We start from the raw sequence: 26,945 nt of genomic DNA, 5'->3' as shown, positions 1-26,945 counted from the left end.
CCACTGCTTTCCCAGGCACATTAGCCGGGAGCTGGATCCGAAGTGGAGCAGCAGGACACAAGCTGGTGCTCATGGGATGCTGACACAGCAGGCAGTGGCTTAACCTGCTATGCTACAAGGTGGCTTCATTGTGTTTATAAGACTTATTTCACTATTTTTTGAAAGGCAGAATTACAGAGAAGGGGGAGAAACAGAGAAATCGTCCATTCACTGGTTCACTCCCCAAATGGCCGCAATGGCCAGGGCTGCCCAAGCCGAAGCCAGGAGGCTAGAACTTCGTCCAGGTCTCCCATGTGTGTAGCAGGGGCCCAAGTGCCAGGGCCATCTTGGCTGTCTTCCCAGGCACAAGAGCAGGGAGCTGGATCAAAAGCTGAGCAGCAGGGACTTGAACGGGTGCTTAACCTGCTGCACCACAATGCCAGCCCCCAGGTTTCTTTCTTAAAAGTTTCTATTTTTCTGGTCTTCTCATTCCTTGCAAATCTATTTTTCTTTACATCACTGAGAACAGTTATAAGAGTTGTCTTAAAATCTTTGCCAGTTCCAACACTTTGGGTCGTTTCAGGTTGGTTTCTGCCGATCTTTTCTCTTGGGGACGGATCACAGTTCCTGGTACTGTACACACACACCATATAATTCTCAGCTGTATCCTGGACATTGTGAGAATTACACTGATGCTCTGGAGTGTTAATATTTTTTTCACAAGTAATTAATTTTTCTGGAATCAAACTGCAAACTCTTTCTTGAGTGACAGCTTAAATCACACTTCAGCTCCTTTGTATGTGGCTGCTTTGGACCTGTCCACGGGGTTGTGGTGCATACATACAATATTAGTGGGATCTGGGTGTGCCGGCAGCCCCCACATAAACATGAACAGTGATGTAAAGGGCGTTTTTAGTGGAATAGTGTAACTTGGAATGCAGGATGCATTGTTCCTGCAAACAATTCTATTACCTTCAGTGGTTACATCAACAAACCATGAGTGGGTTATTAAATCAAACTGTTCCTAAATCCAGTTACAACTGCTCATTCTCTCTCTCTCTCTCTCTCTCTCTCTCTCTCTCACACACACACACACACACACACACACAAAGGGAAAGCAAAGCTTTGGTTTTCTTTTTCTCATATGATCAGATAACCGGAAAAATAAACTCAGATGGGATCACTTTTACCATGCAGTTCTCCTAAGTATGTAAATGTGCCCATTGCCACTTTCTAAAGCTCTAACATGGGATGATGGGCTTTTTAGGTGTGATTGAGAGGAACCAGACATTCACTCCTGTAATAACAACACCACCACCACTCAGGAAACCTAAGAATCATACTTGGCATTGAAGCTGGAGAGGGGCATGGACACAATGCACTGTGTCAGCCAGAGTCCGGGTCCGCTCCAGTGGTCCTCCCTCCCAGGAAGGAGGACCCCTACCCCCACCATGAAGAGGACTGACCTGTGTGTCCAATAGGGTGTAACAGAAATGGTGGTGTGTGGCTTTGAGCTAGGTCATGGAAGCCGGTTCCACGTTCTAAATTTTCACTGCTCTACCTTTCTTATGGTATTCATTGCTTGGATTACAGTAATTTTTGCCTATCAGGATAAGCAGCTAAATTATCTTCATCTTTCTCAATTTCTAGCACAGCTCTGACTTGCTAGTTAACATTCAATAACTCTTGACAAATGCATCAACATTTAAGGGGGATGAGCTAACTTTGTTCGCATTTATATGGAATACCCAAGATAATTCCGTGAGACTTCTGAGAGTTGTTGAAATTATGCATCATTTATTATGCAATTTTAATATATTTTATGCGCCATTCTCTATTTCCCCCTCTGGGATGCAAAACTGAATATATATCTTTTAGATACTATCCACGGCCCTAAAGCCTGTATCCATTTTCCTCTGCCGTTGCTCTAATTCTCCTAAGATCCTTAACCTAAAAGGTATCGCAGCTGTCAGTGACAGCGCGGCAGCAGCAGAGGCTGCGTGTCCTTGTGTGTGTGCCTGCGCCGGGCTAAAGCAGCGTGTCAGAGCAGTGGAGGACCAGGCGAGCTGACCCCTCAGCTCTCGGTTAAGTATCTCCTTAGAGAGAACCAGCACCGAGTAAGAGTCACTTACTGTTCACCAACTCCCTGGCTAGTGTAGCAGGTCCACAGGGCAGGCGCTCCATTGTTTGCCCATCAGTGTAGGCCCAGGGTCCAGCACGGAGAGCAGAGCAGTTGCTCAACGCTCAGGGCATGCTCACTCATGGAACTGAGCCAGAAGTCCGTGCAGAATCCTGGAGCACACTCTCTAGGCTTCAAGCTGCGGGTAAGCAGTAAGCACCACCACTCTGACTTGGTGCAGAGAGTCCCTTTCACATTGCAACAGATGAGGGACAGAAAACAGGGCACTCGTAATTCTGTTGCCAAGACGTGAGCAGTCACTATGTCCTAAGAATCTGAATAAATATTGTCACAGAAATTCTACATAAATAAGTATTTTTTTTTTTTTTTGGTGCAAAATAGGCTGGCTAAGCTTTTAGTGAGCTTTAGTGGGCCTAGGAATGTAATGACCAAAGTGCCTTCTGAGTTCTGAGTTAAACCAACAGACTAAAAAAACCCCTAAATACTGAAAAAACAACACAAAACAAACCCCCCCCAGAAGCCAAAAACCAAAAACCAAAAACCATGCCTCTGGGATCACAGGTCACTGGGGATCACTGTTTATGCCCTCACTGCTACTAATACTAGAATACTGGTTGTTTGATACTATCCTGTTAGTAACAACTTTATTTATTTTTTAGTACTATCAAAAGACAGCAGTGACAAACGTAAACGACTAGCTAATACTTTGTTTTCCCCCACGATTTATTGTCTCAAAGATCTGGAGTGCCCATAAAATTCACTGGCACCACTGGACACCAAGGCACAGCTTAGACCCTCTCTCCCTACTCAGCAGACAGACCCTCCTGGCAGTCAGTGACGTGCACATCTGAACATTCAAGTACGAGTGCTTCATCTTCAACAGAAGCTGCCCTGGAGCGCAGCAGAGACTTAGCGCACATCTCAGGCCGCCCCTGGAGGCTCTGGTGTGGGAAAAGCGCCTTCCGCTTTGGGGATGGTTGCATCATGCCGTGCAGCTTGGTGACCGAGGGCATTTTAGTCGCCACTTGCAAGAAATCAGGTACCACTCCTTTAGAAGCTCACTGGGATGACGACTGACTGGTGGCACAGCTATGGACAAATCACTAGGCTAAAACGCCGCACGTTCTGCCACCTCTCCCTCACAGAGGGTTCTGGAGTAAATCACTCAGCTCGGATTTCATCAGCCCAGACAGGCACTGAACTCACCTCAGGCTTTCCCAAGATGCTGACTGTATAATGTTCCCTGTGGGGAGTCCTGCTCCCAGGACTGTGCTCTCTGGAGCAGTTCCAGCTCACTGCCTGCCTCCTGGAGCCAGGCGGCTGGGGAACAGCTGTTTTCCTCGTACAAACCCCTTGCCACATCACACAGCATGAGCCAGGCTGTGCAGGATGCTTGGGATCAGAAAGGGAGAGTCAGTCCAGTTACGTCGCCTCTGGTGCTCCCCTGGCTGCGGTCAGCAATGGATCTCACGGCCCAGTGGTGCTGTCTTGCTCTCTGCCCACTCTGGGAAGTACTCTGAGGTGGTCGGTCCCACTGCTGTGCAGGGAGAAGCTGACCCTATCTTTCTGGAAGTCCACTAAGAAGGAAAGACTACTGCCCCAGTTCGGAGTTTAGAAGACGCTCATTTCTCATGCATTAAAACATATCTTTTGGTCGCTAAGGTCACAACTTATATCTAAAGACGATCTCGAGTGTTGCGTGCTTAACACTTCCAATTGGTAAAATCCTGGATACTGGGGTTGTTACTGCAGCAAAACTGCCATTCAATGGAGTTCAGAGAAACAAAATCTTTAAGTTAACGTTACTTCTTCCTTCTGTGACGGACACTACTGAGTTTATAATGGTATGTCTGGCAGGATATATTTATATATATATAAATATGTTTTGGACATATATATTATACATATACATCTAAAACATATATATTATATATTACATATGTCATCACATCATACACTTAAAATGTGCATAATTTTGTCAAGCATAATTCAAAAAAGCTGGAAAAAATCTTTATTTCCATAGTAAAAACAACACGGACTCATTTTTCTTTTGACTAGCAAATAAAAGTCAACTGATAGACTGAACCCACTGCTTACTAACTGAATCCAACATACAATACTCTAAATCACTTGCCTAATATTCTGAGTTTCCATGCATATTTGGCTTAGCATATTAAGGTCAAAGACAGAACAGAGTGATTGAAAGCGACTCGTCTATTTTTGAGTCCACAATGTGAGAGCAGCCTTACCCACTGCACCCGATGACTTTATTGTACAGATAGGACGGCAAGCCTTTCAGGTGAACGTTGTTATCCACGTACACGTACTGGAGTTCTCGGGAACGACCTAAATCTGGACCAGAAAGGAAAGCGCTGTAATTCTACGAAGAGGCACAATTACAATGTGAAAAATAAAGGTGAACACAGAAGATTACACACATTCCAAATTTTATATTCTGGAAGAAAAAAAATGTGGATTCAATTCCCAGTGTGAAATTATGTCAGCTGCACTATTAAGTCCTGTTTCAGAAAACATGATTGCAGAAAAATTACTTAACCAACTTTGATCTTCTAAACTATAAGATAAGTGTGAGAACAAACTGTCTCTATCAAAAGCCTGCAAAGCGTGCAAGAAAAACACCCGCTGAGAACCATCTGAGGGGGCTGGGCAGAGCGCTTCTCCGGGGCTGTGCACGTCGCGTCTGCTTCACCTGAGCCATCTGGAGCAGCCCTGCCTGACCCTTCGTTCTTTATCCAAATATTCCTTACCTAGTCCCAGAGATGTGGCCTCCTCTCCAGCATACCTTGTCTCTGAAGATGGTTGTAACCAGTCATGCTCTAAACGCAGTCCTCTCCAACTTATGAGAAATCTACCTCCATTTACCTAATGCCTGCCTTTGGGGCTAAGCCAATGACGACCCGCTCACTGTATAAGGATAAATGGGAATCTGCTGTCATGGACACATACGTCCTGACTAGAATGGGACCACCTGGGAACATTTCTCAAGACTCATTCCAAATTGCTGGGCTTGAGTCTCCTGGGCCTGGGCCATTCAAATTCTGCCCCGAATAAACCTAATATTACCCTCCACATAGTCTGTTTACTTCCATGGATAACTGGGACTAGGACGTTATTACACTTTCTTTCTGCATAAACCAATGACATTTTATAGACTTCAATTTCAGTGTACAGTTTGCTGTTGGCCATTTACTTTCATTTTTTTCCATGGGAAATGTTATACAACGCCGCGACGAGCTTAGCTCTGCCCTTGACAAAGACTGCTTGGCCTCTCTCTATTCCAGCTCCTCAACCTCCCCTCGGCCCATCTGTGCACCCCCTGTAAAATTCAGTGTCAGCGAGGACCGGCCACCCTCAGTTTCTTTTCTTTTCTTTTCTTTTTTTGACAGGCAGAGTGGACAGTGAGAGAGAGAGACAGGGAGAAAGGTCTTCCTTTTGCTGTTGGTTCACCCTCTAATGGCCAGTGCACCATGCTGATCTGGCAGGAGCCAGGTGCTTCTCCTGGTCTCCCATGCGGGTGCAGGGCCTAAGCACTTGGGCCATCCTCCACTGCACTCCTGGGCCACAGCAGAGAGCTGGCCTGGAAGAGGGGCAACCGGGACAGAATCCGGCACCCCGACCGGGACTAGAACCTGGGGTGCTGGCGCTGCAGGCGGAGGGTTAGCCTAGTGAGCCATGGCGCCAGCCCGCCCTCAGTTTCTGATCACATCTGACACCCAATCAGGCTGCTCGTCCCCCACCATCCCATCCTGCAGGTGATGTCTGACACCCGACAGACCCTGGCCTGTCTTCAGGAAGAATCCAGTTAGGTCAGGCTAGCCAGGACCCTCCTCATCCTGACACTTCCGTTGGTCATTCTCCATTCCCTGACCCCCAGCCTTCACCCTGGCTGCCAGTGCCCACTTGCCCATGCTGTACTCAGAGCTGGCTCAATCTCTCCCCACTGCAGGGGTCCCTGCACCTGCCACAGTGGTCCTGGATACAGTCTTCCTTGGCGTCTTTTTTTTTTTTTTTTTTTTTTTTTTTTTTTTTGACAGGCAGAGTGGACAGTGAGAGAGAGAGACAGAGAGAGAAAGGTCTTCCTTTTGCCGTTGGTTCACCCTCCAATGGCCGCCGCTGCAGCCGGCGCACCGCGCTGATCCTGGCAGGAGCCAGGAGCCAGGTGCTTTTCCTGGTCTCCCATGGGGTGCAGGGCCCAAGCACCTGGGCCATCCTCCACTGCACTCCCTGGCCATAGCAGAGAGCTGGCCTGGAAGAGGGGCAACCGGGACAGAATCCGGCGCCCCAACCGGGACTAGAACCCGGTGTGCCGGCGCCGCAAGGTGGAGGATTAGCCTATTGAGCCACGGCGCCGGCTCTCCTTGGCGTCTTTAACAAGCATCCCTTTAATGTCTTATATCAAGGTGTCCTGTGCCCAGCTCCCCTGGGGCTGAGGGGCCAGGCAGGTCCAGGAGTGGACAGATCTACGCCCTGGCTGCAGGGGCGGGAAGAGTGAGGCAGAACCCAACTCCCAGGCCCAAGGACGTGTGAAGGTGGGGTTGACATTAACTGCGGGCCACAGAGCAGGATTTATGGTCTAAAATGAGAAGGTGGCAAAGGGGCCACGAAGAAGGCTGCAACAGGAAGAGGTGTGCCCGGAAAGGGGTCCCCAGGGCCATCTCCAGCCAGCACGGGCAGCAGGGAGACTTCCAAGTGTCTGCCCAGGAATGTTTACCTCCTCTCCTTTCCGTGCCTAGCCCTCATGGAGCCTGTCGCACGGACACCTTACAGAGCCCTCTCCGCCTTATCAACCTCTGAGGGGTCTTCCAGGGCTCTGCGTGTGGACACAGAAAGCAGGCGGAAGGAGACCAGCTCACCCGTGACTTTCCTGTTTGGGAAAGACCAAGGCCTAGGCAGCTACATCGGGAGGGCCTCAGATGCACTGACACTCAAATGGTAATTCCTCTCCCCATTAGGGACCCTGCTGGCCCCGTGCTATGCCCTGGGGATCCAGATATGAATGTCAATATGCACAGATGTGAACCCAGACGCGGAACACAGCTGTAACACAATACGGTCCTTGCCATTTGAGAGGCTAATGGTTCACAGATGGCTTCTGGATGATGGTCACGGCAAGCAGGGGGAGGGTAAAGGAAGGCTGGGCTGAGGAGGGGCTCCAGTGGGGCAGGAGGGGGAGTGAGACACCACACCCGTCTCTGCTGCTCTTCCAGTCACAGTGGTCCCGCCCTGGACCAGCCCTGGAGCAAGTCACCACAAGGAGCCCAGGTTGAGAGCACTGGGAACACACAACGAAAGGAGAAGGGGCACCTCTGGGAGGAAAAGGAATTCCTGGGCTACAGGCTAGAGGCACCTTTTCCAGCTGGCACACAGGCGGCAAAAATGGCAGGTGTGATTTCAGAGCCCAGGTCACGGAAGGCACAGGGCTTCCTCTCTGTTCGCTCGCTCCTCTAACATCAGGCGGCCTGGAGGAGGCAACTTCCTTGTCAGGAGCACCCGGCGCCTCCCGGCCCTGGGAATGAGGCATCCTGGAAGCAGCTTCCCGGCGCCAGCTCAAGCCTTCAAATGTGTGTTGTTGAGACGGTGTGAATAACCTTGCTCCTCCTCGACATTCTGCTAATTTCTGCATCCACCAATGGATCTCGCCTGCAACATTACAGGGTGACTACCTCGCGGCGACTTTCTATCATCTTCCTTCTGGCTGCATTTAATTAGTGGGACTCCTGCAAGGAACAGCTGTCACCCTGTCTCTCATGTGCATAAATGATCTTGTCCAGTGTGGATTCATGGCTATTTAACTGTAAGGGAGGACAAGTGAAACCCCAGCACTAGCTTTATTTACTTCACTGGCTAAAGCATTTCCATTTTGGTCAGCAGGTGCTGCTTCAGGGTGGCTCTCATGGTGGGATGGGCGTTTGGTGTAGCAGTTAAAGACGCTGCTTGGGATGCCCACATCCCACGTCAGAGTGTCTGGGTTTGAGTTCCGACTCCACTTCCAACGAACCACATCCTGGGAGACATGAGTCCCTGACACTCACATGGAAGACAGGGACTGAGTTCCAGGCTCCCAACTTCTCTTTGGCCTGGCCCAGCCCTGGCTGTTGCAGGGCTGTCTGTCTCTCTGCCATTCCAATAATAAAAATTTCAAAACAACAGCAACAGAGTACTCGTACTTTTTTGAGCCCTTCTTGACTTTCTGGTGCCATAAAATTTTCCAGGATGAGCTTATACTTTCCATGTCAAAGCCCCGAAATCAACCACTTCTCTAAGGAATGCTTGTCCTTTTATTGGAGTAAGGTGTGTATGTGTCTGTTTTTATTATTTGAAAGGCTAAGTGACAGAAAGAGAGGAAGAGACACAGAGAGAGAGAGAGAGAGAGAGAGAGAGAGAGAGAGAGACTGAGACTACCTTCCCTCTGCTGGTTCACCCCCAGATGCCTGCAACAGTCAGGCTGGGCCAGGCTGAAGCCAGGAGCCTGGAACTCCTTTTGGCTCTCCCAGGTGGGTGGCAGGAACCTCTCATCATCGTCTGCCTGCCTGGTGTGCCAGCAGGAAGCTGGACTGGAAAAGGCGGCAAGACTTGAACCCAGGCACTCCCACATCGGATTGTGGGCCACCCACTGGCAGCTTAACCTGCTGTGGCACACACCTGCCCCTGGGAGTTTGGTGTTTAAAAACCATGATTTGAGCGCCAGATGTGCTCATGACTACTGGGGTGCCATCACTTCAAGGACCTGAGACCTCAGGACATGCAGGCACACTCACCCACACGTGCATGCATGTCATTGTTGCGGTGTGCCTTCAGCGGAGGTTCCTACAAGAGGGCCTGCCAGGTCTAAGGTAAGTACAAGTGTTGCCCAAATTCCCTCCAAGTGGTTACACCAACTTGCATTCCTACCAGCAATGCATGAAGCAGCTGCTTCACCACAGAGAATAAGAGATGCTGTCATATTTAGAAATTTTCGCCTTCCTGATAGTGAGAAGTGCTATCTCAGCATTGTTTTATGTTTGTATAAATTTGAACGTTTTAAAAACTTGTCTGAGTAGCATGTTCACATGTACACACACACACACACAAACACAGAGCCACATTTAAGAACTGTCTGTTCAAATCGTTTTCCCGATCTTTTCTACCAAGTTTTTGGTGTTCTGTACTTCATTTTGCCGAGTCCTTCACGTATTAGGAATGTTGGCCCCGGGTCTGTGGTATATGTTGCAAATATGTCCCGTCAGTTGTCATTTGACTTTGTGGGTGGCGTTTGTCATGCCAAAAATTTTAAAGTCCTTTTGCATTTAGATTTCTCAATCTTTTCTTTTATTACCTCTGGATGGAAACCTCTCCCTCTGATACTCAAACTTGAAACAGAATTCGCCCATGTTTCCTCCTAGTGCTTACATGGCGTCTTATTTATATGTACAGTCAGACCCTGGATCCACGTGGAATCTACTCTTAAATACGGAATAAAGTATACAGCTAATCATCTGTCTTTCCAAATGGTGGATCCAGCCGTCTCAGCATCACTCATGAGCTCTTTAACCTTTATCCCCTGACACCAAAAAGAAAAACAAGGCCTCAAAGAGAAAAAATATCATGAAGTGCATATACATGTTCCAGAAGAGAAAAACTGCATTATTCCCTCAAGCTAGAAACAGGTAGAAAGCGGAGGAGAGGCGTGTCATGGCCTGCGTGTCTGTCCTTTCTCCCAGCCGGTCACATGGCAGGGCCTCGGTCCGCTCACTCACTCACGGCATGGCCCACGTTGCGCCCTGATCTTACCACACTGGAAGGGTCGCTGAATGTGAAAGCAGTCTGTGAAACCTGAATCACTATCCAATACGTTCTTTAAGCAGAACACAGAATTGGCAAAATATTGTGTACTGCCACTTTAGTAAATGAAAAAGCTATACGTTCATAAAACATGAATGGGAAAAATACAAGTACCAGAACCCACTTGCAATGGCAAAGGCCTCAAAATCACACTTGGGGGTTGGTGTTGTGGCATATAGGGTAAAGCCGTCCCCTGCAGTGCTGGCATCCCATATGGGTGCCAGCTGAGTTCCACTGCTCCACTTCCAATCAATTCTCAGCTAATGTGTCTGGGAAGGCAGTGGGACAAGATGGCCCAAGTACTTAGGTCCCTGCATGCATGTGGGAGAACTGGAATAGGCTCCTGCTCCGTGCTTTGGTCTGGCCCAGCCTTAGCTGTTGCAGTCATGTGGGGAGTGAACCAGCAGATGAAAGACCTCTGTCTCTCCTGTGCTTTTCAAATAAATAAAAATAAATCTTAAAAAAAGAAAACACTAGGAATTCCTCTTCTAAATGTCATACCTCTTTCTCCAATAGGCATATGAATCCTTAAATCACAAATGGAAATCTGTTGACTTGAAAAAAAATTTTAGAGTATTTTTTTTTAAAAAATGAAACGGCACTGATGAAATGCAAATGATTTCTGGTCTCAGTTTGCTTTGCAGAGCCTGCAGGGAGCTCAGGGAAGAACTCCTGGCTTGGGTTCACTCAGCCGTAGAGAGTACAGCATAACTGAGAGAGCAAGAGCAGAGAGGCTGGACCCCTTGTTCTTGCTGGACCGTGTAGCCTTAGTTTGTCATCTATATAATGGGGAGAACAAAGCTGACTCTTAGGCTTAGTGGGAATCACTAACAGAGCACGGAGGTTATCAAGCAGAATGCCTGGCACACAGCCCTCTCCAGTGGATAGCAGTAATTCTCATCCTCACTAGTCAGGTCACACTTGAACTAGGGCCTACAGGAGATGTCCAATTAAGAGAGAATTCTCCTTGGCTTGCAGCAAAGGGTACTAACACTTTTCTACACTTTAGTTGCATAGAAAAGAGCTAGAGGCAACAGTTAGAGACAGGGATTTGTCCCTCAAGCCAAGGACACAAAATGGGACATGGGGGAGGATGCACCTCTCCCCTCTAACATACGGCAAAAGAGCCATGGAAAGGGAGGAGACAGGCACAGCTCATTTCAGTCAGCTGACAGCTGACACTGGCTGCTTCTTACACAGTTCAGTCTTCCCTCCTACCCTAGTTTTATAGGAAATAAAGGAAGAGTCAAGGATTTTAACATGCTGTTTGGTTCAGATGGCAATTTAAGTTTTCAACAGTCCAGGGAATTTGGTTTGCACCTCCTGACCACTCTGTTTAGGGACTGCATTTTCTCACAGAAGCTATAATGGTATGAGTACTTCTATATTAAAGCTGAATGAAAACCAGTACCAGCTGTGTCTAAATCTATTCTACATTAGCCCAATGCCACGTGGGACTGAGTATTTAACACTGACATTTCAGCTTTCCAAATAACAGTCTGACACAGAGTGGGGAAGGCAGTACTGAAATCACAGGAAAGAGCAAGCTCTGGTGTCAGTACTGAGAGGAGAGAAAATGCTGCTTCCTTTTCCCAGTGGGAAACAACACCTGTATCTCATAGACAACACCTACACCTACAGGCAATACCTACACCCACAGGCAACACCTATACCTCATTAACACCTAAGCACCACGGACAACACCTGCATCCCACAGGCAACACCTACACCGCACAGACAACACCTACACCTCACTGGAAACATCTACACCTCACAGGCAACACCTACACCCTACAGGCAACACCTGCATCCCACAGGCAACACCTACACCCCACAGGCAACACCTGCACCCCAGCTATACTTCACAGACCCCTTACAAAGATGGAACAATGTATACAGTGCCAAGCTTGATTCCCTGCAAAAACAACTGGTGCTTGATACATCTTAGCGTTGACCTCCCCCTCGGGAATACAGAGATCACAGAGCACAGAGGGAAGCCGACAGCTCTGTGGTTTTCGCTGACACAGCACAGCCTGCTGGTGAGGTCGAGACAGGGAAAGGCAGGCGAGGCACAGGCTGTGAAGGCGGCCTGTCAGGAGGCAAGCCCTGGCACACGCCCCAAGCGCAGCCCACAGCAGCTTAATCACAGAGAGGCTGCGATGAATGCCTGCTGAGTGGAAAAGCATTGAGATGCTTCTTACATTCTTAACAGAAAATTTTAATCCGATAATTAACTTTGGAAGAGATCGTTCATCTACGAGCTAATGAGGCGGTCTGTTTTCTTCTATTAATGTTAATGGACTAATATCACGCAAAAAACTAAGGGATTACATTTTTAAATGTTCTTTGTTAAAATGTTCAGTGTGTAAAATTTATAAAGCACAGAAGCTGTCCATCTGCATGGATGCTAAAACCATAAAGAACTTTTTCATGCAGCTTTTTAAATACTACACTGTGCCTAAAATATTTCCACTTTTCCTTCCAGACTCACAGATCAAAGTTTGTTACTTGGAAATTAGCAAAAACTAGGGAGTCTTGCACACACTCCAATTCCTTCTCCTGTGTTCTCCAATCTCAGGGCCTGGCATGTGCAGTCCACATGGCTGAGGAGGGAACAAAAACCTGCTGTGTGTTCGGGCTATTGCTTGTCTACCACACTGAAAAAGCAAGCATGGGGGGACAGGCAGCCAGGGCAGAACAGGATCTGTGTTTACTGCGCTCTGGCCATGGTGAGACGCACTTATTTTATCAAAAGGTGAATGATGTATTCTTTTCCATGAAATGAAGGGGTAATAAAAAACCACAGCATCAAAGCAGCAGACCAAGAGAGGCTGTCTGGACTGCTCATCCACGTAAAACCAACGCTCACCGCTGAGCAGTCAGAGATGTTCTGAGTCACAATTACAGCACTTTTAATTACTACAAAATGCGGATTTCTTCACAATGATTTCAGAGTAATTTGACATGTATTCCAAAGTAATTTTAAAACTACTTTAAATTATGTACATGACACCTTTTATAAGAACACTTCAACCACTTTTTTTTAGACATGAATGTTTTCAAGTGCTAGCTTCAAGAAATAAACACACACACACACACCCCACACACATACCCGTGCACATATGCCATTAAATCTTTTCCAGATTTAATAGTCTTTCTGATCTATTCAGCTTTTCAAAATACAATTTCAAAGTGAAGTACAATTCAATAAGACACTTTCTATAGAGTAGCTCATCAACAACTGCTAGATTGATACATTGATGGCAGTGAATTTGAATAGCTGATGGTTTCCTTTGCTGTTGGCTTAAAAATCACGCTTGAGGGGCCAGCACTGTGGTGTAGCAGGTAGAGGTGCTGCCTGCAGTACTGATCCCATACAGGCACCAGTTTGAGTGCCAGCTGCTCTACTTCCGATCCAGCTCCCTACTGATGCACCTGGGAAAGCAGCGGCAGATGGCCCAAGTGCTTGAGCCCCTGCACCCACATGGGAGACCCAGAAGAAACTCCTGGCTCCTGGCTTCAATCATCCTAGTTCCAGCCCCTGTGGCCATCTGAGGAGTGAACCAGCAGATGGAAGACCTCTTTCTCTCTCTGCCTCTGTGTAACTCTGCCTTTCAAATAAATGAATAAATCTTTTTATTTTTTTTTTTAATCAGGCTTGAGCATCCCTATTTCTGCTGTAAGGTCAGGTAACAGAGAGACGACAAGCAGTGGGCTGGGCGGGGCACTACCCGAGACGCTTGGGGCGCAAAGATGAAGACTCCCAGGCCCCACCCGTTCTCATATTGACTGTATGCTTACGGAGTGCTTATGAGTGCCATGTATTTTAGATGGAACTTATTTCATTCGCATAACTGGGCTATGAAGTTGTTGACATTAACCCACTGCTGGGACAGACTACGTAATCTTCCTCAAGCCAAGATCACACAAGGCTGAAATGGTAGGGCTGGGATCTAAAGGCACACTACCACCGTGAGAGTCAGGTGGCCTGCCCAACACATCACTCCCATGTCGCACAGTGAGGGAGGGGCCCACCGAGCAGGATACATGCATGCTGGGGTACAAGAGGGCTGGCGCCTTGCCCAGGGCATCCAGGTGTGATGCCAAGGGTGGAGTTTTGATGGGAACATCGCCAAGGAGACAGGTGATGCACCAGGTGTGTCTTTGCTTCCTTTAAAAGACCAGAAAGCAGTGGGCCAGTCCCGACTCGCAGATTTAGGGCAGAAATACCAAAAATTCCTTCAGGGAAGATCTCTGGAAGGAGACTTGAGGCTGACTGTGTGGAAGAGTGTGGGGAAGTCTACAGCACAAAAGCCAGAGCAGGGGCCGCCGTGAAGTGGGCAACGTCCTTGATGCACAGCACCCAGAATGGTGCTTGGCGGGACTTGGGCCTGGTTTTTATTTTGTTTTGAACTTAAGAACTTTTTACAGAAAACTATGACTGGAGCCCCAGATTCCTGCTTTTAAGTCAACTGGCAACGTCTTCCAGACTTCACTAGCACTGCACATTCTTGTCACTGTTTTAAAAGCTCTACATTCCAGAACCAAAATAACAAACAACTTTGCTGGTAAACATCTTGCTTATGGCACTCGCTTGGTACTACTGAGTGTTCTAACTTAACATCTGCACCTTCAGAAGAATGAGCAGCACTTCTTGTTTTTGCTTTTACTTCGTATTTGGAGAACAGAGCTCACTTTCCTCAGATTAATCACTTTTCACCCCTAAATCCCCTTCCCAACTTAGAGAAAAATATAAATTTGTCCATTTGAAATTCACCTCATTGGGAGGCACTTTTGTCTTCCTGCATTGGCACAGAAAGTCAATGTCTGTGGCTTGCTGCAGGACAGGAGCCACATGAAATAATCCTGTTAACTCCATAAGAAAACCCAAAGTCAGTGCAAATGCCGAATGCAATGAAAGACTATAAAGACTATCTAATACGGTGGAAACGGTTCAGATGAGCAAGCAGCAAAAGGATAAAACAAAACCTACTATTACACATTTTCAGAGAGAGAGAGCTCAAAAATGAGCAGTGAACATTCATTTTCTTGAAGAAATTTTAAGAAATGTTATAACATTGCTCCTTAAACAAGATCTGCATAGATTTCCATTAACAGACTAATTCTCTCCCATTACTAGTTTCTGAACCTTGTTTTTCAAGATCTTTTCTCCTTTTTCATTATCTGTTATTTCTTTTCCTTATTTTCTCCTGTGATTAGAGATTTGTTCAACAATTCCCACGTAGCACAATTTCTGTCGTGTGTTTGGGTCCCCCCAGTTGTCATACCTTCTACTCAAACATGGAACTAACTCCAACTGCTGGGACTTTCTGTTCTAGAAGAAACCTGTTCAAACGGAAACTTACTTAAGGCCACAAAATTTGCAAATTAGTCAATGACCTCAAGGCAGTACCTCTTTGAATTGCAGATCAAATACATTCACAGTTCATTACTGTACAGCCTGCACTCATCTCTGAGACTCAGATTAAGGAATTATTAACTGGTTTTCATCTAGTTTCAATGTTGGTTTGAAATTTGGCTAGTTTTACAGTGTGAACTTAATTTTTTTTTTTTAGTTAAAAAACAGAAAACAGAAATTTCTGACTTTCTAAGCAAGTACAGAGAAAGCAGGCAAAAGCAGCCACGGTTAACACACATGCCGTTTACAAAAAGATGGAGGAAAATTTTAGCATATGTCTAGGAGTTAGCTTCTAGAAGTATACCACTGCATAAGTTACTCCTTTTCTACAGAAAGTATCCAGTTCCCAAAACGGGAAAACACCACTAGCACAAACAGCTGGAGTGTTCTATTAGGGGCCAGGGGCCAGTTTTCCGTCCTTATCAAAGCTATGGAGTTTGCTCTGTGGCTGTGAAGGAGCTGTTCTCACTGTAGCCCAAGTCTGTGACGCACAGAGTTAACTCTCTCGAGAAAACAAACACCTCACTATCATAACGTCCACGGACAACTCTGGGACTGGCTTAGAAGCCCGGATACGTTCTCATTAAGAGGAAGCTGTTTATTCTCTGCTCACTTCCGGTAGGTCAGACAGGTGATTCTGCACATCTCTGGTTCAGATACCAAATGCTCTTGGTGAAGAAGAACTCATTCACTGTTTTCCAAATCAAGATCCAATAAAAATCCCACCTGCTCATGCGGTGCAGCTCCTGATTCCTTCAACTGCAGAAGCGACTGGCGTTGAGTTTTAACTAGAGCAAGCCCTTCCCCTACCTGTGTGTGCAGGAGCACCCTCACGATCCTCACACCATTTTTCAACGTAAGTAAGTTGTACACCTTCCTGAATAGCCAGGCTTATTAACCATGCAAGGCAAACCGGCAGCACCTGGCGTAGAGGCCTTAGAGAAAAGACTTCATGCCCCACACGTTCAGAAGCTAAGACGTAAGGCACACACTCTGTGGGTAGTTTGTTAACAGAGGTATACTGAACTGACAACAGATGTTCACGTTTCAAGGCCTCTGCCAAAGCGCATAGCACCCGGCTCAAGTGACTGTTCTCCCCTCTGCCTGCCGCGCTCAGCTGTGGTGCACTCGCAGCAACCAGGTGGTCCTTTTTGATGCACCTTCCGCCCTGGGAAGAATGTAGTCAGTCTTAATGGCTTTGGCATCACCACAGCGCCTCAGGAAGAACCTACTGAAAGAACATTAATGGGCGAGGCGGTCCCACAAGCGACGGAAGGCCTTGTATACAGCGCCTGTGTGGCTTTTTGAGGCCCCATAAAAACTGGCTGTCTCTTAAGTCAAATTTCTTTGGCAAGAAGCTGAAAACTAAAGCTTAGTTAAGGTGCTCCCTAAATAACATTCCCCACCTCCCACCACAGGCAGACAGGACGTAAAACTCTCACATTTCTGTGCTGTGCCTGCAGATGCGAGGCGCCCAGTAGTTGAACACTTTAGGGTGTGCGTGATGGGGGTGGGGGACGGGAGTGTCTCCAATTGTTGAACTGAAGTATCCCTGTTTGCCAGATTCCTAAACAGTCCAGTTCTTCGAGGAAAAGCAGAGTGGGCAGCTACGCGCTGTGTGTACCTCTCTCTGGACACTTCTTAGCGTCAGAGGTGGCCTTGGTTTATCGGAAAAGTCAAGTGCACAAACTTATCTTCTTCCTGAAGACTCAAGTGGATTCCTTTCCCAACCTATCTTCACAGTGACACAAACCAAAGCAAACCAAACCAAACCCCAAGTCTGGGGAGGATGCGGGGCTCAAGCCTGCTTCAGTGTCCTCGTCCTCACGGTCCCTTGGTTCCAGCCTCCCAAGGACTCTCTGGGTGGGCACTCTCTGTGGGTTTCAGCCATTTCCTTACAAAGGGCATCCAACCCCCTAGTGTAGAAAGGCCACTGGAGTTTTCTCTGACCACTTCTTCCTTCTGTCCTCAGAGAAGCCAGGGCCCAGCAGTGCTGCGGCAGCCTGCTCCTTGCCAGTCTTCACTATCACTCTCCTGCCCGATGCCTTGCTAAGTGAAGTGAAACCTGTCCCAGGTCTGGGCCTGCCATGGCTGTGAGCCTTGTGAGCTGGGAAGGTGCCCAGGGCTCAGTGGAAGCTGCTTCCATATGCTGTGTTGTCACAGCTCTGGGACTTGTGGTCCCTTTAGCACTCTCCTCAGAGCCCAGTGCAGACCCTCTCGCCTCTGCGCTGACACAGCACGTCACGGGGGCACACCTCGGCACCCCAAACCCACAGAACGGCTCTCCCTATTCCTCCCACTCCACTGCTACCCTAGCTCCTGCTCGGTTCCGTCACTGCTGAAACAAAGGCAGGGACTGAGAAGCCAGGCCTAGATGGGCAGGGGAGGGCACGGAGATGGCTGAGCAGGCAGGGCTTGCCGACGAGTGTATGTGGGCGTTAGACGTGGGACAGGGCTGCGGCTCAGACTCCAGCTGGCTGGATGGAACCAGTGCCTGGTAAATGGTCTGCAGTTTAGACAAAGAGGAAAGATGGTCTGCACTCAGTCCTGTCTCTTCCTAGCCGTGATTCTGGGAAGGGCACTCAACTTCTCTGAACCTCAGTTTCCTCATCTGTAAAATTAGGTTGGCAATAGATTTTGTAAAAATAGACTTTTGTCTGAGGTTTTGTAATAATTCCATTAGAAACTACCGGTGCAGGGGTGTGCATTTTGTACAGCGGTTAAGTTGCCATGTGGGACACCTGCAGCCCACGCTGGAGTGCCTGGTTCAAGTCCTGGGCACTACACATCCGATCCAGCTTCCTGCTAATCCTCCTTCTGAGGGCAGTAGTGAGGGTTCAAGTACTTGGGTCCCTGCACCCACATGGGAGACCTGGATGGAGCTCCGGCCTCCTAGTTTCAGTGTGGCCCAGACCTAGTTGTTGTGGGCATCTGGAGATCTCTGTGTGTGTGTGTGTCTCTCTCTCCCCCTCCCCACCTCTGTCTTTCAAATAAAATGAAAATAAAAAATTTTAAAATCCATACAGCAATTAAACAGAATACCTAGCCAAAGAGTTTATGCTCAGCAAATGACAGCTATTATTATTTTACAAATAGCTACAGGAGTATATAGAACACATCACTGTACATAGAAACACTCTCACACAGGGCCTATAATTATACTACAACAAGTAAGGTATAGGCAGCCTGAGACGGAACAAGCCAGCTTGTTTCTGAAAGTCAAACCATGAACATAAGAAGCTCAAGATTGCTGAAGATGGAATTTGCAGTCTTACCCTGAACGCTGACGCTATGCCAGTGGCTGGGTTTTCCGCAATGCACACTGAACCAAACCATCGCATCTCCTCCCTCCCGCTCCCAGTGCCCTCCTGACTTACTACAAGAGCTGACGGCATGGCCTGGAGGTCACGGGGAGGGAGTCAGCGCCGAGTGGCTCACACTTCCACTTCCACGGGAAGTGTAGGTCCAGGTTTGGCTGGTACCTTGGGGAGGGTCACTCCCATCTGCACAGTATTTTATTCTCTTAAACTCTCACAGTACACAGGAAAATCGTGATTATCTCTGCTATGGAGGAAAATGAAGTCAAGGGGGGGCCTGGTGATGTGTGCAGGTCACACAGGGAAACTACCGATCCAGCTGGAACCCAGACCTCTGGATTTCTAACCAGCGCTGCCTACTCTAAGTGTTCTGTAACCATGCAGCAGGCAGATTTATTTTTAAAAATCTGTATATTTTAAATGTTTCTCACTTGAAAGAAAACTCTTTGACTCCTTAGAAATGGCTTTATTTCAGGGCCAGTGCAGTGGTGTAGTGGGTAAAGCTACCACCTGCCATGCTGGCATCCCATATGGCTGCTGGTTCAAGTCCCGGCTTCTCTACTTCCAATCCAGCTCTCTGCGTATGGCCTGGGAAATCAGTGGAAGATAGGCCAAGTCCTTGGGCCCCTGCATCCATATGGGAGACCCAGAAGAAGTTCCAGGCTCCTGGTTTTGGATCGGCCCAGCTCTGGATGTTGCGGCCATTTTGGGGAGTGAACCAGCATATGGAAGACCTCTCTCTCTCTGCCTCTGCCTCTCAAATAAGTAAATAAATAAACCTAAAGGCTTTATTTCATTTTGTTAATTTTATAAGTACAGAATGTAATTATAGTTATGGAAAGGTAATCTTAAATTTGGTAAGTATTTATTATTACTTGGATTAATTTTAATGTCTCTAACATTTTAAAGTTTCTTTTGAAGGGATTTTTACATTGAAAACAGTATACATACCGTATTATTTTAGAAATATTTCCTTTCAGTGATTAGTAAATCATTTACTTCATTGCCCTTAAAGATACATTATTCATTATAAAATGCTTTAATGAATAAAATGATATGATACTTCATGTGATAGCTTAGGGTTCTATGGGGCTTCCTTATCAATTTTTTAAGATGGCACTTTTGCTTCTTTTTTCTTTTTTTAAGTAAAAATTTATTTATTTTTTTGAAGTCACAGAGAGAGGGAGAGAGAGAAAAAGACAGAGATCTTCCATCTGATCACCCCAGAAGGCTGCAATGGCCAGCACTGGGCCAGGCCCAAGCCAGGAGCTAGGAGCTTCTTTTGGGTCTCCAACATGGGTGCAGGGGCCCAAGCACTTGGGTCATCTTCTGTTGCTTTCCAAGGCCATTAACAGGGAGCTGGATTGGAAGTGGAGCAGCTGGGACTTGAACTGGTGCCCACATCGGGTGCTGTCGTCAGAGGCAGTGGCTTTCCCCACTAGGCCAGTGCCATCCCCCTGTTTCTTTTTTAAATATTAACTTATTTATTTGAAAGGGAGAGTGACAGAGAAAGAGAGGAAGAAAGAGACCTTCCATCCACTGGTTCACTCCCTAAATGGCTGCAACAGCCAGCCCTGGACAAGGCTGAAGCCAACAGCCTGGAACTCCCTCTGGGTCTCTCAGATGGCTGGCAGGGACTCAGTACCTGGACCACGTTCTGCTGTCTTCCTAGGTTTACTAGCAGGAAACCAGATTGGAAGCAGAGCATGTGGGACTCAAACTGGCATGCAGATTCGGGATGTGGGTGTTACACGCTGCAGCTTAATTTACTGTGCCACAATGCCAGCCTTGGCACTTTGCTTCTGTTTCATATACATTAACAACATAAGGCACTTCTCTGTGAAATACATGTATTGTTTTAATAAAGGCCTTTGTACAGGAGTGTACAGTGGATAATATGTTATTTATTAGCCAACGTGGCATTTTGAGCTCAGCAGGCAAGTCTGTTGATTTTAAAGCCTCATAGTTCAGCGAGTTGGTAACACCAAGTATTAGGATACCCAATACCAACTTTCCTAGGTAAAAGTAACATCCAAGAGCAAATATATTTATACCAGTAAGCTACCCCTTCATAATGTTCAACACTGTTTGTTAAATTTATAACTATACACACACATATTCCAATTCCCTCAGGGTAAATGACTTCATATCTCCTATCTCTTTATTTTACCCCTAAACAAATTGTAATAAAAACTTCTTTTCTAAAATACGAAATCTCCTACTGAAATAAATTTCACTTGTTAAGCGGGATTGATGTTCACTGCCAAAATGGATTTATAGGGACAATCAAACAGGAAGAGACAGTCCATCCTAGCCAAAGAAACAAAGACCTTCCATCCGTCCTACCCTTCGGATGTTTGCGCCTCATCACTTACCAGGTGGCAAAAATGCAAGACAGTTTCCAGCCATGGAGAGCTCATTGAGGCTGGGCAGCTGGCAGAGGTGGCGCGGCACATACCAGAGACGGTTGCGGTCCGCGGTGAGGTACTGCAGAGAAAGGCACAGGTGAAGCCTCTCGGGTAAAGTTAGCAAACGATTGGTAGAAATGTCTAGTGTCTGCAGCTCCTTCAGGTCGCCAACCTCTACAACCAAATCAAAAGTGAGATAAAGTGCATCCTGGTTAATATAAGTAAAGTAATTAAATGAACCAATACTGTAACAATCCAACCAAGTACAACCACTAGTTGCAACTCTCCCTGTAGACATGAATGCAGAGGTGCAGGATTTGGGGCCAGCAGGCAAGTAATCCTCCCTCGGCAGGTGTCTGTAAACGAGTCTGCCCATACTCTCTCTCTTTTTTTTTTTTTTTTTTTGACAGGCAGAGTGGACAGTGAGAGAGACAGACAGAGAGAAAGGTCTTCCTCTTCCGCTGGTTCACCCCCCAATGGTCGCTAAGGCCAGCACACTGCGGCCGGCGCACTGCGCTGATCCAAAGCCAGGAGCCAGGTACTTTTCCTGGTCTCCCATGGGGTGCAGGGACCCAAGCACTTGGGCCATCCTCCACTGCCTTCCCGGGCCACACCAGAGAGCTGGACTGGAAGAGGGGCAACTGGGACAGAATCCAGTGCCCTGACCAGGACTAGAACCTGGGGTGCCGGCACCGCAGGCAGAGGATTAGCCTAATGAGCCATGGCCCTAGAACCTGCACTTTGTAAATGGAGAAAAATGCTGGCATGTGCAAGGGCAGTCATACAGTGGGGGCTGTGGGGCAGAATCGTTGCTAAGTGAGAACAGAACCATTACAGTCTCTCAAGGTGCCTGGTCTGATACTTGGTCACTTACCTTCCACATAAGCAGGTATCACAGCATCCAAGTAAAGGAAACCTGCTGCATCATCTAAGTAGATGACTTCTGGACTAGGAAGCAGGGGATCTTTTGGACATTTGTGCCATAGCAAAGATTATAATAATACAATGAAATTATTGTTAGTTCCTTTTAGATATTGTCCAATTATGTGGTTCCTTTTTTAAAAATTCAAAGTGTATGCATCCTGTGAAGATTTACTTTAATTACACCCTCATCATCGAGGTCTACAGTGTGATCTGTTACATGCTGAGTACAATTATGTCCTTGTAATTATCAAATCATTAAGTCTCAGGGCCTGCAGTCCCCACATCCCATATGGGTGCCGGTTCATGTCCCGGTTGCTATACTTCCAATCCAGCTCTCTGCTATGGCCTGGGAAAGCAGCGGAGGATGGCCCAAAGTCCTTGGGCCCCTGCACCCACGTAGGGGACCTGGAAGAAGCTCCAGTCTTCTGGCTTCAAATCAGCTCAGCTCTGGCTGTTGCGTCCATTTGGGGAGTGAATCAGAGGATGGAACACCTCTGTCTCTACTTCTGTCTGTAACTCTTGCAAATAAATAAAATAAATCTTTTAAAAAAAAGAAAATCATTAAGTCTTGAGTAAAGACTGGGAAGTTCTTTACTTAGTCCTTCTCAGAGAAAAATCCCCATATTAGGGGTAGGATGGCACCTTGCACATTCCAAGGCCCTAGAGCAGGCACTGAGCAGGATACACGCCTACTTCCACATCCTGGCCACACACGCTGCAGCTCGCCATGTTGCCATCCTTGTCCTCCCCTAGTTCTGACTCTGTTCCTGAGTGACTCACTAGGTTACGGTTTTCTATGTTCTACCACTAGACGGGAACCCTCGGGGCACATCCCAGGTGTTCTACTAGACGGGAACCCTCGGGGCACATCCCAGGTGTTCTACCACTAGACAGAAATCCTCGGGGCACATCCCAGGTGTTCTACCACTAGACAGAAATCCTCGGGGCACAGCCCAGGTGTTCTACTAGACAAGAACCCTCGGGGCACATCCCAGGTGTTCTGCCACTAGACGGTAACCCTCGGGGCACATCCCAGGTGTTCTACTAGACGAGAACCCTCGGGGCACATCCCAGGTGTTCTACTAGACAAGAACCCTCGGGGCACAGCCCAGGTGTTCTACTAGACGAGAACCCTCGGGGCACATCCCAGGTGTTTTACCACTAGACAGAAATCCTCGGGGCACATCCCAGGTGTTCTACTAGACAAGAACCCTCGGGGCACATCCCAGGTGTTCTGCCACTAGACGAGAACCCTCGGGGCACATCCCAGGTGTTCTGCCACTAGACGAGAACCCTCGGGGCACATCCCAGGTGTTCTGCCACTAGACGGGAACCCTCGGGGCACATCCCAGGTGTTCTGCCACTAGACGGGAACCCTCGGGGCACAGCCCAGGTGTTCTACTAGACGGGAACCCTTGGGGCACACCCCAGGTGTTCTGCCACTAGACGGTAACCCTCGGGGCACATCCCAGGTGTTCTACTAGACGAGAACCCTCGGGGCACATCCCAGGTGTTCTACTAGACAAGAACCCTCGGGGCACAGCCCAGGTGTTCTACTAGACGAGAACCCTTGGGGCACATCCCAGGTGTTTTACCACTAGACAGAAATCCTCGGGGCACATCCCAGGTGTTCTACTAGACAAGAACCCTCGGGGCACATCCCAGGTGTTCTGCCACTAGACGAGAACCCTCGGGGCACATCCCAGGTGTTCTGCCACTAGACGAGAACCCTCGGGGCACATCCCAGGTGTTCTGCCACTAGACGGGAACCCTCGGGGCACACCCCAGGTGTTCTGCCACTAGACGGGAACCCTCGGGGCACAGCCCAGGTGTTCTACTAGACGGGAACCCTTGGGGCACACCCCAGGTGTTCTGCCACTAGACGGGAACCCTCGGGGCACACCCCAGGTGTTCTACCACTCGACGGGAACCCTCGGGGCACATCCCAGGTGTTCTGCCACTAGACGGGAACCCTCGGGGCACACCCCAGGTGTTCTACCACTCGACGGGAACCCTCGGGGCACATCCCAGGTGTTCTGCCACTAGACGAGAACCCTTGGGGCACATCCCAGGTGTTCTACCACTAGACGAGAACCCTTGGGGCACATCCCAGGTGTTCTGCCACTAGACGGGAACCCGCAGGGCACACCCCATGTTTTTAGGACATGGATTCCAACCAGCGATGGCTTCTCTATTGGACGAAAACTCTTGTGCTCCCTTGGATGCCCAATTAAACAGATCAGCTTTCCTTACCACTACACATCAGGGGTCAGCAAATCAGCAAATGGGACACAGGCCAAATACAGCAGCTCACAGCCTCCCTATGAGCTCAAACTGGTTTTGACATTTTTACAGAGTGGGGAACAATAACTTCCAAAGAACATGTGACATAGACCATATATGGTCAGCAAAGCCTGAAGATACGTACTCTCTGGCCTTTAAAGAAAAAGTTTCTCAGTCTTTGCTATAGACTTACTCTTATAAATGTTCTTTATAATGTTTTTCTATATAAAAGTAATGGAAGTACAAAACAAATCAATTTCTAGCTATTTTCCTATACTGAAATCTGTTCTAAGTTCACATTTTGCTGTTCAATTCCCTAAATGTTGAAGAAAAAATACATTCAAAGGTGAGAAGGCAGGACCCAGGACACAGCCTGTGACTCTGATAGGGGTTGTGTTCTACTTTGATCTAACTGATGCACACAGAGTCAATCTCACTTAAGGCTCCACTTCTACAGTTTTCTGCCCACCTGAGCCTGCCTGGATGCCTACCCATGTTTTCACATAGAAAAATGCTTCTGATATGAGATGTCAGGGGATGAGGGGACTGGAGAAAGAATCAATATGCTTTAGAAGTAAATAAAAATAAGAAAAATACAATTTAAAAAAAAAACATTTTAATTTTATTTTTTTTAATGGGCAGAGTGGATAGTGAGAGAGAGAGACAGAGAGAAAGGTCTTCCCTTTCTATTGGTTCACCCCGCAATGGCCGCCACGGCTGGTGCGCTGTGGCCAGCGTGCAGTGCCAGTCCGAAGCCAGGAGCCAGGTGCTTCTCCTGGTCTCCCGTGTGAGTGCAGGGCCCAAGCACTTGGGCCATCCTCCACTGCCCTCCTGGGCCACAGCAGAGAGCTGGCCTGGAAGAGGGGCAACCAGGACAGAATCCAGCGACCCAACCAGGACTAGAACCCGGGGTGCCGGCGCCACAGGTGGAGGATTAGCCTAGTGAGCCGCGGCACTGGGCAAAATAAACTTTTTTAAAAAAAACCTAACTTTACAAAATGATTCTAGGAGTGAAGTGGGACAGAAGAGCCACCTCTCTCCCACACACCACGGGGCCGAGTGCCACAGAACAGGCAGGTCTCTTACAGTGCAGACAAGAGACCGTGCAATAGGAGCTCACACAAAGAAGAGGTGAGTGAGGGGCTAGGGGAGCTTTGACAAGTTTCCTGGAGATGGGAACCTGCAGAGGTCAAAAGGAAAATGGAGAGAGCATTCCCAGCAGGGCGCGAGGGCAGAGCGAAAGCATAAGCGTGAGGGACAAATAAGCAGCACGGGCTCTTGTGTCCAACAAGTGCCAAAAACTCCAACGAGAGAAGAACGGAGAACAAACAGAAAGCACAGGGCTTGGTAGACGTGCATGGTAATCAGGACCAGGGAGAGGGCTCGGGCTTGCTGTGGTGAGAACCAATTTCTCTTGAAAATTCTCAAAGGGTGAAAGGAATATTCTGGAAAGGTTAGACTGGTAAACAGCAAAAAAAAACAAAACAAAACAAAATTAAAAATCAGTGAAACAGAAAGACGTTTTAGGCTCAGAAAACAAGTAGGCATTTGATCAGAATAGAAAGAAAATGATAAAATTTGAAGGTCAATTCCAGATATTTTAAGAAAAGCATGGGGTAGGCTTGACTGGATATGGAAAATAATGAAATAGGGAAAAGAAAAAGATAGGGGTCAGCGCTGCGGCGTAGCAGGTAAAACCGCTACCTGCAGTGCCGATATCCCTTATGGGCGCTGGTTCAAGTCCCAGCTGCTCCACTTCCTATCCAGCTCTTTGCTATGGCCTGGGAAAGCAGTGGAAGATGGCCCTGCACCCGCACGGGAGACCTGGAAGAAGCTCCTGGCTCCTTGGCTTCAGATCCGCGCAGCGCCAGCTGTTGTGGCCAACTGGAGAGTGAATCAGCGGATGGAAGATCTTTCTCTTTCTGCCTCTCCTTCCTTCTCTGTGTAACTCTGACTTTCAGATAAATAAATAAATCTTAAAAAAAAAAAGCAAAGATAATTTTAAGCTCTACCATACTATATGAATGGTGATTTCAATGTTAAAAACATCTGTTTTTAAAGAAAACATAAAACACAATTTCATCAATACTTCAGAGTTGCATTATCTAGAAACCATTTGTTTACAGGTATTAAGAAAAAGAATATCAAAAATTAGCATGGGAGCTAGCAAAACAAATGATTATCATTATTTCAATAATAGTAATAATATGTACAAAAAAGTATTCTGACATGGTTGCAAATGTCTCAGTGTTAAGTCAGCTTTGCCTTACTGTGTTGTGAAACATGCAAACATATGTGGCTGTGAATTTCAGTTTTTAAAAGATTCATTAATTTAAATATTTACTTTTTGCAGCTATGACAGATCAATATTTGCACTTTGTTTTGGCGGATACGTACCATATTAGGTATTAAAATTCATAATACTTTTGACAAAGAAAGGAAAAACACAGACTGTAAGAGCCAAAAATCAAGGAAATGAGCCATGAGAAGGGAAAAGAGGGACTGATTTTTTTATTTGCTATATTTAACAAGCAAAATAAAGTATTATACCTGAAACATGCAGGATTGTACAGAAAAAGAGAAAAAGCAACAAAAGGTCATTTTGCTGAACAGCTTGGTATAGAGGCCTTTTC

General features: G+C 47.3%; 1 protein-coding gene across 11 annotated transcripts in view; it reads right to left on the bottom strand.

Moving 5' to 3' along the window:
• Positions 1 to 26,945, bottom strand: part of LRRC28 (leucine rich repeat containing 28) — a 136,129-nt gene that overhangs the window by 26,704 nt on the left and 82,480 nt on the right. For 6 of the 11 annotated variants that reach the window (XR_016218722.1, XR_016218721.1, XM_051822972.3 and 3 more), the window contains exons 6-7: positions 21,073 to 21,279; positions 4,369 to 4,471 (exon numbers count right to left, since the gene is read on the bottom strand). Coding sequence is in view for 6 of the 11 variants with exons in the window: in XM_051822972.3 (XP_051678932.1) it covers positions 4,369 to 4,471; positions 21,073 to 21,279 (310 nt within the window). In the remaining 5 variants the exon portion in view is untranslated. The remainder of the gene's footprint in view (positions 1 to 4,368; positions 4,472 to 21,072; positions 21,280 to 26,945) is intronic. The other 5 variants (XR_016218725.1, XM_051822974.3, XM_089311131.1 and 2 more) reach the window with 2 other exon arrangements.

This window comes from Oryctolagus cuniculus, chromosome 12, assembly GCF_051225735.1.
Source record: "Oryctolagus cuniculus isolate XC-2025 breed Fujian yellow rabbit chromosome 12, ASM5122573v1, whole genome shotgun sequence".
Taxonomy (NCBI): Eukaryota; Metazoa; Chordata; class Mammalia; order Lagomorpha; family Leporidae; genus Oryctolagus; species Oryctolagus cuniculus.
The sequence above is the reverse complement of the archived record's forward strand: the minus strand, read 5'-3'. Positions and strand labels throughout refer to the sequence as shown.